The sequence below is a fragment of the Drosophila gunungcola genome (assembly GCF_025200985.1).
Source record: "Drosophila gunungcola strain Sukarami chromosome 2R unlocalized genomic scaffold, Dgunungcola_SK_2 000027F, whole genome shotgun sequence".
In the NCBI taxonomy this organism is placed as follows: domain Eukaryota; kingdom Metazoa; phylum Arthropoda; class Insecta; order Diptera; family Drosophilidae; genus Drosophila; species Drosophila gunungcola.
The window spans coordinates 119,336-132,773 of record NW_026453175.1 but is presented as its reverse complement, the minus strand read 5'-3'; the positions used below and the strand labels follow the sequence as shown (position 1 = coordinate 132,773).

The 13,438-nt window shown below is 38.0% G+C and overlaps 2 protein-coding genes across 3 annotated transcripts in view; both read right to left on the bottom strand.

Annotated features, from left to right (window-relative positions):
• LOC128256760 (5-hydroxytryptamine receptor 2A) overlaps positions 1 to 1,393 on the bottom strand; it is a 68,104-nt gene extending 66,711 nt beyond the window's left edge. The window contains exon 1 of the mRNA XM_052987354.1: positions 1,071 to 1,393. The gene's annotated coding sequence lies outside the window, so the exon portion shown is untranslated. The remainder of the gene's footprint in view (positions 1 to 1,070) is intronic.
• Positions 1,394 to 10,292: 8,899 nt separating this feature from the next.
• On the bottom strand, positions 10,293 to 11,993 carry LOC128256665 (bromodomain-containing protein 4). Of its 2 annotated transcripts, none has more exons than XM_052987165.1 (3): positions 11,877 to 11,993; positions 11,712 to 11,759; positions 10,293 to 11,657 (listed from the first exon to the last, which is right to left on the bottom strand). In XM_052987165.1, the coding sequence occupies exons 2-3, from the start codon at positions 11,734 to 11,736 to the stop codon at positions 10,513 to 10,515; spliced, it is 1,170 nt and encodes a 389-aa protein (XP_052843125.1). In that variant the 5' UTR covers positions 11,737 to 11,759; positions 11,877 to 11,993; the 3' UTR covers positions 10,293 to 10,512. The 2 variants fall into 2 exon arrangements, with proteins under 2 accessions (XP_052843125.1, XP_052843126.1); XM_052987166.1 differs by having other exon boundaries at positions 11,712 to 11,754; positions 11,877 to 11,976.
• Positions 11,994 to 13,438: the final 1,445 nt, after the last annotated feature.

The window sequence follows — 13,438 nt, the reverse complement described above, 5'->3', positions numbered from 1 at the left end:
TTTTTATCGCAAGCAACATAATTCTTACTGTCAAATTCTCTTATAAATTAGCATAATTTGTTTAGCTAAATTCAACTGATACGATGTGCAAGTTGCACTCACCAAAAACTATTTGATAACAAACTCATATTGTTGGCATATACTTCCCAAAGTTCTCTCCAATTTTCATTGAAATAAATGCAGACATATATTGCAATTTGAATCGAAAAACTACCTTTTGGTTTGGTTTTTTGTTTGAATAACTCAGCACAACTAGAATTTTCCTGGTTAAATTTCATATGAAACTTTTTAATGTTTCAAATAATTCAGTTTTAATGTTATTTGTCTCTTAGTAATTATATTCGTCTATAATTAAAGTTATATACTAATATTTTTGGTTTTTTCACTTTCAATAAAAATAATATCAATAAAAATAAAATCAATTAAAATCTGATTAGTCAATCCGTAACTTTTTGTAAACTTTTAATCACTCATTAAAGTAACCACCAACTATTTTCTACTCTCTGCATGGAAATAATTAGCTTATATATTTTTGCTAAAATAGTTTCCTACAATCAGTTTGGCGTTTTGGCATATCTGCTTTGCAATTTTCTATTCAAAGAAATTTCAATACCTTTAAATTAACTTTTAATATAATTAAACAAGTATTTATTATGCCGATAAATCAGCATTATATTAGCTACCAATTGTATTGAAAATAATATTCGTTTTAATTTTATAGTTCATTCACTTCCTTTCCATATTTGGGTGTTTACAAATATATTGCCATTCCGTTACATATATTTACGAGTATAATTATTTCATTGACATCTAATTTTTATGAGATGAAAATGAGCTACCAATTTGAATTCTAAATTCTAAATTTGAAATTTATAGTTTGTCTTTGAAATTATTTGGTTTAAGGTTTAAAAAAATCCTACACAATTTTGTTAAGCCTTGCACTTAAAAATTCTTATTTTCTATATAGTGTTGTTTGTAGGCCCTAAAAGAAATCTCACTTTCTATAATTTATTCTTGCCACTTGTGTGTCATTTTTATTTTCGTGATAGAACTTGGCTCAGAACACTTACGTTTTTATTATGTTGCTCCTTCTAATGCGTTCTTTTCAATTTTCATACTTGGTTTATTTCTTCAAATATTCGATGGCTTTTGCTGGCATTGCCATTAATTGAAAATGCCGCCAAAACTTTGTTTGCACCGAGCTCATGCTTCACACGCGCGCTGATAAGAGCGTTTAAAGTTGGCCAACACGCACACACTCGCAGCCGCGCAAACACGAACACCACACACTGACTGGGCGCAAACGCGAGTCAGTCGCTTGGCAATTGGGCTAAAACTGATGCCAATGCCGATGCCGATGCCATTGGCAGGATGCGAGAGTACGTCCAGTTGCGCGCTGTGCCATCGACAAACTGATGATAAACGAAAACTGTTTATCAGCAGCAAGCGTCCTCTGCCGCTGCCGCAGTCGTCGTCGGCAGAGGCACAGGCAGCGGCGGTAGCGGCGATAGCGACTACGTCATAGCCAGGGCAGCGGCAGCGCCCGAAGGCAGCCTCGTTGGTTCCTGGCCAGCACGAAGCCCCGTTATGGCGCTCTCTTAGCCAAGTGGAGAGTTCCGCTCTGGCGAAGAGCGCGCCGTTCGCAACTCTCCCGCTCTCTTAGCCGTCTTATCAGTTGTTGGGATAGGCTCGGCGGCCAACTGATAGGCGCTTTCGACCACGTATCCTTGACGGCTTCAGCGACAGGTATCTTCACTCGGTTTTTCCATCTAAAATATTAGTAAGCCGAAGAATGTTAAAAATGTTTTTTTAACTTATCGGTTTCCCTTAAAAGGAGATGGAAAACAATCGTTATTTAAGACTTTATTTTTAATAGACTATTGAGATTTTTGGCTTAGTTTGGTATAATTTCGGGATAAGGGTTAAATACATTTTTACGTTTGTAATAATAGGCACAGAAGTCTAAATAGCGATTAATTTTGCTACTTTTTGTTACTATTAAGTACCATAAGGTACCATTAATTTTATTCCTTCATTAAGTCTATCATATTTAAAGCAGTAACATAGTTTAGAAGCTTAATAAATACATTTTTCTTATTAAACATGCTGTGACTATAAGTTGTATAATATTTGTTAAGCTCATGTATTTTTAATTTAAATATTTTAAATTATAGTACAAAATCTAAATAATATTGTTTTGTCTTATTTGCTGACTGTGTCACATATGTTAATAGTTAAAATACTATAATTAAATGCACAAATAAGCAGAAGGAACGATTTTTCAAGCAAAAAAAGCCATAGTGTGTGTTAAAAAATACAAAAAGAAATCCAGTATAAATAAATAAACTTTAATTGTCTATTTGTCTAAAAAAAATCCCCGCTAGTTGGTGAATTTTTGAATACCAACAGTCTAATTGAGTTGAACGCCAGTCACAGAGTTTGGCACTGTATTTCGCTTCCGTTTTTAGTTCCTCTGCTCTTCAGTTTTTTCTCAGTTTCCCTGCAAGCTAATGGGCAATAACTTATTCATAATTATGCATTTCCCATTTTTCGCTTTTATCTTTCGCTTCGTTTATTTGGCACTTCCTTGCTCTTCGCAGCCGTTCCCCTAATGCTTGCCAAAATATTCAACTCGAGGAAGAAAAATAGTTCATGTTTTCGCGAGCGTGCGTCCAGTCCGCCGCTGATGATTAATCAATTATGGGCAACTGTCAGAATCGCAAACAGAAATTGCGAAAAAAAAGTGTAATCAAAATTTCAGCGCCGGCAGATTTAATAACAAATCGAGGGGCAAAGCAAATAAAGTATGTATTTATTTGCCGCGTTTCATCTGTTCGAAATCAAACGTCCGCCTGCCTTTGCTCAACCGATTTCACGCCGGCTCATTGGCCATTAAAAAGGCTTTGACACGAATGTAGAGAGACAGCATGCTGGTGGGGGGAAAGAGAGGCCAGATGATGGACGTTGACCATTTAAAATATGCATAATCACCTGCCGCATATCTGTCGAGGGCAAAGAGCAGGTTGGAAAATTTAATTTGTTGTAATTTGCTGCACTGACAGTGACGATGGCGAGCACTAAAAGTGGGGAAAAGCTCTGCGGAAAATATGCCCGGTACAATGAAGAGCAAAATGGTGAGCTAGGAGATGCTGACCATCTTTATGAAAGACAAATTAAAATGCACTTAGCGCACACCTTAAAACATGGGTAAAAAGAGTCTGAAGTTGGCAGCCAACTTTCCCAGCCTGCCTGCGGTCATTCTGAGGGTGTGGAAAATATGGAAAAGGGAGAGGAGTGGGTTACGTGACAGCTTAAGCGTTGTCCCGGCAACAACTTGACATATTTTCTTATTGAGTTTAGCAAGAGCGCCAGTGCAGCCAGATTTTGTGCTTTAATAGGGAACCCTGGAGTGCAGAGGTGACAATCTGTTAATCCTCCCAAGGAAGGAACACCTGTGAAAGTTCATTAAGTCCCAGATAAATGGAAAATTAGTGTGAAAGACCACTAGGAACCTTAAATTCTCATTGTGTGAATATTAATAATAATCATTTCTAATAAACAATAAAGATTGAGCTTATCTCCAGCTGGAGGACAACTTTACTTTATTCGCATTTAAATGTTTTGCCATTGTCCTCGGCACTCAAATTGGGTCGTTGATGGAGGGAAAATGGAGGGAAAAGTAAGCCAGTCAATGGCATTATTGTCTCCAGCGCTGCTGCTGGGTACAGTAAACAATGCTTAGGAGTTAGCCACCCTACATTGATGATCCTTGTTTATGCATGCAAATCGTGAGAGTTTTCCCGATTCAGATTGTGGAGCATAGCCATTAACCATGATTCGTTCAATATGCATTCAGTGACATAACAGCTTGTGAATCTCGTAGGCACTAGCTACTGTGCCCAGTAATTGCCTTGGAAAATTGAATTTCCACGGAGACAACGTCGGCTTGACAACACTGTGGTCATCTGGCAGTCCTACTCCCGCAACCCCTGCCTTTCTGTCCTGGCATTAGGATTAATCAGAAGACTTGACATTTAATTGTTGCCCTCACTGGGAGCCAGCTGAGTGTCTAGTCGGGTAGTCCATCACTTGCCGGGTTCACAGGCGGTTTCAGAATCATTTTATGGATGGGGCAACTAGATGGAAATTGTTTACGGCATTATGTTCAATTACTTTTAATAAGGAAAACGCATATCATGCTCTGGAACAAGGCGTTGTCATCATAATATAGTCAATCCACATTCTATTTAGAACGAATATTTTATCTTTGTTAATAAAAAATTAAAATGAAACATTTATCACATTTTTATGTCGCAATATAAACAAAGTAAAAGGCTAAGATGTTGGCATACTTTGATTAAAAGATTTGCACCTATAAATATACACATGCTTTGTTCTTACTTTTTACTGGAAGTATATATTTGGAACCAAAATTATTGTTGTTAAAATAGAGTAACATTTCTCAAATTAGGCTTATGTTATTATAAGTATTTTTTTTATCATAAGATAGTTCAAATTAAGAGCTATACAAAACAAAATATTCCTAAACTGTACTGAAATTAATAATTATTGTTTTAAAAAAAACCTTAGTGACACCGAAATTTTATTTTTATGTGAGTGTAAAAATCAATAGATGTTAAAGAAATGCCAAATGTTATATATATTTTTGTCGACTCATTCATATGGTTGGTACTCACTGTGAAACAATCCCTAAATGTTGTCCTTATTTCGACTTATGAAAAAATATTTTTAGATACTAAAAATATTTAGATTTTTATGGCTTAAGCTATGGTCAAATTATTTAAACAAAATCGTCTAGAATGGAAATTGACATCCATGACAAAAAAATAGTTTCGCTTTTTTAAATATACCCATCTTAGTCATAGTTATATTTTATTTAAGGCTTAGGTATTTATATTTTTGGCGAAATATATTTTACACATTAATAATATATTTCTCACTATTTTCGATCCTAAAATTTTTTTTCTGTGTCTATGTGTGCTTTTGGGGAGCGATCGTCTGATGGGCTGAGTATTTGGCATAGACCTTTGAATGCATTCTGTGTGCGCATGTTAATTGCATGGGATTGGGGCAACGACAGCAGCCCGCAGCAACATCTTTCAATTTGTCTTTTACAATGTGATTTATATGCTAACGGGGAGTAGCAAATTTGTTGTAGTGGCAGTTCGAGTTGTTGCCTCAAGTTGAAGGCATTTTTTGTGTGTTTTGCTGGTCGGTTTTGTTTTTTGTGTGCGATGGCAGGAGTGTTTGTTCGACTGCTGCGTGTGCATGCAAATGACTTGTCAACTGACAACGGCAACAAGCAAAATTGCTGACCATGTTGCAGAGTGTATGTGCGGGCGAGTGTGAGGATGTGTCTCTGTGGGCACTGTGTATCTTGCAAACCAAAAATTTGCACATAAAGTATCCCTGACAGCAAAGTTTTCACTTGCAAACTTGCACGCAGCGAGGCGTCTCCCCCGCACCCAGAAGTTTTCTCTGTTTTTGCGGTTTTACTTGCAAGTGCGTTGAAATAAATTTGGCTTAGGAAACGAGCAAACAATAGCAACAACACACGTCTCAATTACACACGCAGCAGAACAGACACTTTAAAGGACCCTTCAGCCGCCTCTCGACCATTATTTCACACTACGCCTCGTCGACTCTGTTGTTGACAATTTAAGTAGACTGCTCTTGCATTAAAGCCGCTTTGATGTATGCCCCCTTGTTCGCGCCACTGTTTATTTGTTTATTGATTTTCGCCATTTCGCAGCGCCTGCATCGCTCAGCGTTTTATCGACACTCCTGCCAAGCGAAATAATCAACATTTTTTCTGCCCTTTTACCTGTCACTTGGCTTTGTCTCTCCGGCCATGTGTGTTTTGTGGTGTGCGTGCGGTCGGTGTGCAATTGAAGGTGACACTGAAATTTGCATAATTCTGTTGTCACATGTCGCATACGCCATGTATGATAGCCGCAAAGGGCAATCCAGTAAAATGAAATTGTCGCTTTTGCGGCGGAATCTTGAAGTTCAACGATTCGCTTTAAAATATTGAAAGTGGTTGACAATTTTGTATTTATTTCATTTCATTACATGTTAGTAATAGCAAATATGATCTTAAAATAAAGCACAGCGCAGTTTATTTTTCTTATAAATAAAAAAACAGCAATAAAATAAATAAGGGAGTTCCTAAAGAAGCCAGAAGGGCTTTAAGAATACGTTTCAAAAACGTTAGCTTTCTAACAAGAAAACAACAAAATAACATGAGAGTTTCTTAAAGAGAGTTTCAAAAAAAATAAACTAAAAAATTTACACACCCAATCCTGTTTACTCGATAACGCGAACAGCTAGTAGCTACTTAAAGTTATTAAATAAGTCTTGGGAAAACCCAAATTTAACATAAAAAAAAATAAACAAGAACATTTTCAAAACTGTTTTATAAAACTGTTACTATGGGTTTACTTTTATAAATAACTATTTTTTACTAAATCGAGTGAACTCGATAGTTTAAGTTACCAAATAAACGTATCTACACAACTTGAAATGTGGAGATAACAATTGAAAATATTTTTTTAGTTCTCTTCAACTTTTAGCTCGAAAATAAAGCAAGCTAATCAGTTGCCCATCCAAATAAAACCATTACAAAATGGGTTTGTTTAAACATTATATGCATTATTTTTAACCCTTGATATTATAGGCACCGAATAACCAATCAATATTCGCTTAAATTAATTCATTATCAATTTGTAAACTTTAAAATTAATTAAACATTTTTCAATTGTATAAGTTTTTTCACAAATAAACAATTTCCAAAAACAAAATTTCATTTCAGTAACACATTTATCTTCAAAGCACTTTAAATACGCCAAACTAAACTAATTATGTGAAGCGCTTTTCGATTAAAAATTAAACTGGCTGAATGAATTTAACAGCAAATAAAAATGATTTTGCAATTTATATTCTTCAGCTTATTTGTTGGCTACTTGCGCAAAATGTCACACACTTTATGTCTATTCAAAGGCAGATACTATAGCCATGACTTTAACGGCTATTTAAAGCTGAACTCCCCAGCACTATCCCTTTCATTTGACTTTTGCTGACTCAACAGTTCAATTGAATTTTATGTTGTTGCTCGTCGCCTTTTGACTATGAAATCTAGATTACAACTTTTGGCAACAACTTGTGGCGAACGTAATTACAAGCTGCCAAATGACAGCCATAACATTAACAACAAAAACCCCGACAGACCGCCTGACTGAAAGAGTGACTGACAGACGAGTGGCAATGTCTTGGCAACGCTCGTCTTTGTCGTCCTCATAATGAAGACATAAATTTCAAAAGCAAAGAGATTAGCGAAAGTGGTAGCCGTCTGCCTTCCTCTCGAATTCCTTTCAAGTGTGTATTTATTTATATTGCCCGAATCTTAAAGACATTATTCAGATGTCAACTTTAAGCTGAAATGGAGTGTGTGACGAAACTATGGCAAGAGTTAATGCACTTTCAATGCTGACAGGACCTTGGAGTTGAGTGGAATGGCTGATGCAAGCATTTATTATTTACACTTGTAAATAAATATATATGTGGGAGTGTTTATGTTGGAGGGGCCTGGTCACTTAGCAGCGGGAATTGCACATACATTCGCATTTCCACTCCAGTTAACACCCCAGGGACATTGGCAGTGCCACTGAGTACACAGAAAGAGAAATCTATGAATAATTATTTTCGCTCTCGTTTCGGATGTTTCATATTTACGAAATGAATTTTCATATTCGACAGCATTTTTGCAATTTATTATTGCGAAAGCGAGCTCTTGTATATTGGCTTAAATAGCTCAGCCATTCAAAGATTAAATACCATTCATCTTTGTACTTCTGCGTATTAAAAACTCTTTAGTCTAAAAAATTAAGAAATTGTATCGTGTAAGACAAACAATTTTCTTCTAAGCTTTAGTTTAAATTTTGAAATATTTTGTTTTGAATAACAACAAATTATTTGAAAAGCATACTTTCAGGCCGAGTCCAATAATACGTAGCGGTACGTCGTTCTTCCTCTAAAGACATTGTGAACAAAATCTTAAAATAGTTTGATGTTGCTTAAGAATTTCGATAACATTAATTTACCGTTATGTTATTTATGTTTCAAAACGAACAGAAAGTCAATTTTGCAAATTATAATTTGACATTTTGAAATCGGGGACGTTGTGTTATTTGTCATTTTGTAAATTATAACTACATTTATTTGTATGAAATTATTATTACGTTCAAAATGTATTTTTCGATACAACAAAATTGTATAATTTTTCTGAATGCAACTTGAAGTCGAAGGAGCTACGCAATTTTACGAATGCTGCGTTGCACTTTTCCGCTTTGCACATGTAGATGTACTGGCACTCTAGTGCAGTTTATATAGATTATATACATGGATTTGTGGAGCAAATTTGTATTTATGCTGATGGCCAGGCACCCATGACACTCGCTTTGGCACTGAGCTGTCATCCCTGGTCTCCTGACTCCTTGCTCTTGATTCCTGACTCCCAGCACATTATGTGCCCCATTTAATGTCTATGTGTTGCACACACCACACACACACAGTACCCACGGCACTCTCGCACATACTCTCGCACACACTTTCACGCCCAGTGAACGTCAAGTGGCAATTTACATTAGTTTTATTGTATACGAAATTAGCAGCATTTAGCAATTCGCAGTAGCAGCAGTAACAGCAGCCGGCAAAACTTTTGCCATCCACATCCTCATTCTCATTCTCATTCTCATCCGCAGTCAAGGGCTTGTATGTTAGATTTGTTTGCTCGTATGGCTGCAATGTCGCACTCGGCATATCATTTTCCCCCCGCGCAGACACCTCCCTCTCCTTGGGACATTTCAAGGTAAGAAATCGATTTTATTAATGAAAACGAAGGCAAACTTCAAGGGAAATGCAACCCAGGGGAGTGGGTGTCAATTGGAGCGAAAGTTTGCTATTTGTTGGGGACCAACAATGGCCAATCTGCGTGATAATGGCATTCCCGAAGGATTTTTATGCATCCTTCGAGCTTGCCTTTTTCAATCAAGGTTATTTTTCGATTGCTCTGAAAGCATGCATCTAATGTTGCTTTAACTGCATCTGTGAGTAAAGTTTTCATTAAAATTGTGTTTTCAACATTCGGGCAATACCGATATTTTCTCTATGGGTCGGTACAATTCGAAACAGCTCTTACCGAAATAAAAAGGAAATTATAAAATGTCTGGAAATTTGACCACATTTTTTGGCAGTAAACACTAGACATTAAGATTGTGCATGCACAAGAGAAAAGAAAAGGAAACAAAACGAAACCAAATTTCATTTTAGATTTCAATTAAAATGATTTTATATTTGTTTTATTACCTATATACCCTATATATATCACTAGGAGAGTCGATCTAGCCATGTCCGTCTGTCCGTCCGTTTTTACGCAAACTAGTCCCTCAGTTTAATCTGCATGAAACTTTCCCAAGCCGGATCGGACGACTATAGCATATAGCTCCCATAGGAACAATCGAAAAAATAAATTAAAAAAAATTATAACTTTGCTGTTTCTTAATTTGTTTTTTTAGTTCTTCGTCATATAGTAATAGTTAAATATTCCAAAATTACGGTTTAAATTTCATCAAATTCGGACGACTATAACATAAAGCTCCCATAGGAACAATAAAAATATTAAAACAAAAAAATTTAAAAAATTTAACTTTTTTATTTTGTAATTTTATTTTAGAAATTCTTTTTGATTATTTAATTATTTGAAGTTACAGAATTACGTATTTAATTTTATTAAAATCATATAGCTCCCATAGGAACAATCGGAAAAATAAATGAAAAAAAATTATAACTTTTCTGTTTTTTAATTTTTGTTTAGTTCGTATAGCAATGTTTAATTATTTCAGAATTATGGTATAAATTTTATCAAAATCGGACGTCTATAGCATATGGCTCCCATAGAAATAATAAAAATATATAAAATAACTATCTAATAATTGAGCTGCAAATCATCATAGCTACAATGCTTTTAAGCATTCACGCAAGTAAATCATAATTATAATGTCTTCAAGAATCTGTAATTTTTCCAATATCTGCAAGGGTATATGAACTTCGGCTTGCCGAAGTTTGCTTCCTTTGTTGTTTATTTCTGAAACCTATGTACACCCCTTTTTAGCATCTAACCTAAATTTTTATTACTTAAACTATTATAACGGCGAAGCGGTTAAGTTTCAATAAGATGGCTTTAATCCCATAAAGACTTACTCCGCAACTCGTAATAAGATTGTGTAATTAGTTTTTATTGTCCCTGATGTTTTTCAATATGGTCGGCCTTAAATCCATTTAAACAGCAACACTAAAATATGTAAACAATTTAAGGCCGACTTGCCTGTCGGAGCAAATGGCAAAGGAAAACATATGAGAAAACGAAGAAACCTACAATTTTTAAGAAACCGAGTGTCCAAGTGTCCCCTGTCCTGTGTATTATACCGGCTGGATCTAGACCAAATGACACTCATTGACCAAGACCACATCGTCTTCGACCATTTCCCCGTTCCGATTGGCATGGTGTTCGTGGTGGATGGGACAGCTGACCACGAGTTCCTCCTTGGGAGGGAAGGGATCTGCCTTCTCCTTATCCTTCTTGACCTTCTTGGGACCAGTCTTGTCCTTGCCGCTCTTCAGCTTGTCCCTTTCCTGCTCCAGCTCCAGGTGATCCCCCAGAAGGTGTTCGATGACATCGGGATTGCTGCGCAAAGCCAGATCCATGGCGTTATCCAGGAATTGAGAGAGCGGAGAGCTGACGCGATGCTGTGCTTCCCTTGGTGGCTCCACCAGCACACTACCCTCGAAAGGGGGCTGCAGCAGCTGTTGCAGCATGTAGAGCATCGGTGGCAAAGCCGGCGAGGATTTGTGCTTGTGGTGGTGCTGCTGCTTCAGTGGCGCTGAATTATGGACAGCGTGCTGAGCGTTCTCGGCTGCATTCAGCAGCAGCACTCCGGCCAATTCCGGTGGCAGCACTTCCGGCCCGTAGTTGAGCTCCTGCTGCACACTCTCAATCACCATGTTGGGTGCCAGCAGCTCGAACTCCTTCACCTCGTGTTTGCCGTCGGGCGAGACCAGCTTGTTGTAGTACACATAGGGACTGGGTGGCTTGGGTGGCTTGGGTGGCATGGGTTGAATGGGTGGCATCGGTGGCAGTAAAGTGGTCGCCACTGCGTCCCACGGTTGGCGACGCTTGTGGTGCAACTGGTGCGGCTGCTGGCCCTCCCCCAGCAGGCCACCCAGACGCCGCTTGGGACGGTGCAGCCCCATCGGATCCTCCACCTGCTGCATTTTGCCGGCATCCGAGGGCGAGGTTGTGGATGTGGATGCCGCAGCAGCCAGTGCTGAAGATGTGGTGGCCTTCGTGGTTTTTCCTTGAAGCTCGGTAGTCAGCTCCGGTCCAGCTGTAATCTTCTGCTTCGAAGATGTGGTTGAAGTGGGGTCAGCACTGGTAACAGAGCCATTGGTCGGAGCCAAGACCACGGTGGCAATGGTTCCCGAGCTGGAGTTGCCATTGTAATCACTTGCAGCATCGCCCTGAGAGCGCTTCATGCGCAGGCAGTGACCAAACTGCAGTTGCATCATCATCAAGAGGGCACCTAAACCATATACACAGTTTACGTTTAGGCTGATGCCAAACATCCCATACTTACACCCAAAGATCTGCAGAAAGTTCATTTTGTAGTGCTCGATAGGCTGCGCTGCGGGAGACAGGCGAGTTGAAAAGGTTATCCGAAAATTGACCACAATTATTTTAGATTGAATAGTTTTTCAACTTTTTTGCAACAGAAATCGAAATAGTTGCAATCCGAACTTACTTTATTTGAATGGAGTGGGTTCTACGTGTGCTCGACACAAAGTTTGTACTGAAAATGATTCGAAATGCTTCCTGCCTCATGGCGAGGCTTTGACAGACAGCTGGGGAGCTGGTAAAAGGTTACTGAGAGCTACAAAAAATCGAATTTCAATATTTTTGTGATGGGATTTTCCATACGCCGCCCACACATACTCCCAGCTGTGGCGACCTTTTCAAGTGCTGCAAATGGCAGCAACAAAAAAACCGCGCACACACAAAAAGTTTGTTTCGTGAGCCGCAAACAAAAGCAAACAGTGGAAAAAGTTTAGCTTATAAATTTCCAATCAATTTTTCGGGCAAAAATCAAGCGCCCTCACACTCACACACACTCACACACAGCCGCACTCAAGTGTTTGTATAGTCAGTGCATGTGTGTGAGTGGCTATTACTTGATTAATAAATATTAGCAGCAAAAATTGGAAAATTCTTAGCGAAGCGTAAAAATGCAAACACCCAAACGGAAATGCGATACATTTGCGAAATGGCAGAAGCATTTTCCAAAACACTCATGCCCTGCCACGCGCACACACTCAGGAATACCCATATACTCCGACTTATTATTATACCCTCTTGCAGTGGAATGAGTGAGGATATTGAGCTCATGTCCAAATTGGCAAAAACTACAGGTCCCCTCACAACCTGTTTATAAAAAAATTAATTCTAAATGTAAATAATGGGCCGAATATCGTATTTTATTTTAAAGGCATTCATTTTTCAACGGTTCAGTTTTTAAGACAATTTAAAGGTTTTAGTTATAGTATAAAAATAGTGTTTGCTTAGCAATTAAAAATTACATTTGGGCATTTAATTTTTATTTAAAGAAAGAATACAAGAACGATTATAATAATTACTTCCCTGATTTTATGTGTAAATATGATTTATGCAAATAAACATTTTGCACAACAATTCGTTTTTTTTTTTAACCTAAAAGAGGTATTAATATTCTAGTCGCATATCCTTAGACTGAAACTTGTACTTTCTCCAGCCGCCTTCGGCTTCAGGCATTAATAATGTAAAGTGCGTGCGTCAAATGTAAATTCCTGGCTGCCAACTCACGCGATTTCATAAACTTGCGACATTTTCAACAAACAATTCTTTTCGCCGTCTTCGTGTCTTCGATATGTGCGCCCTTCAAGGCGACTTAACGCTCAGGTGGAAGCGGCATTTTGGAGTGTACGGATGGGGGAAGGCGAAAAATCGAGGTCCCTGAGGAGAAGGCACTTTTGCTTATCAGCTTAAATGTAAATGCCAAGCGAATGCAGTCTGGGGGAGGGGGGAGCAGCAGCTGTTGCTGCATTGGGGATTTGCACATTTATACTCCCATATTGCCCGCCCCTCTCCCTCTTTTCATTGTTTCGCCCTTTTTTTTATTATCTGGCAAGTTGATTTTTCGAGAGTATTGAATAAAAGTCGATTTTCCCCTACTGGATTTGCGCGCGTTCGACAAGCGGCTTAAATACGTTCAGTTAATACTCATATCCCGTTTGCATATGTATGTGCCTGTATTGTTTGGCTTGAGTGGGT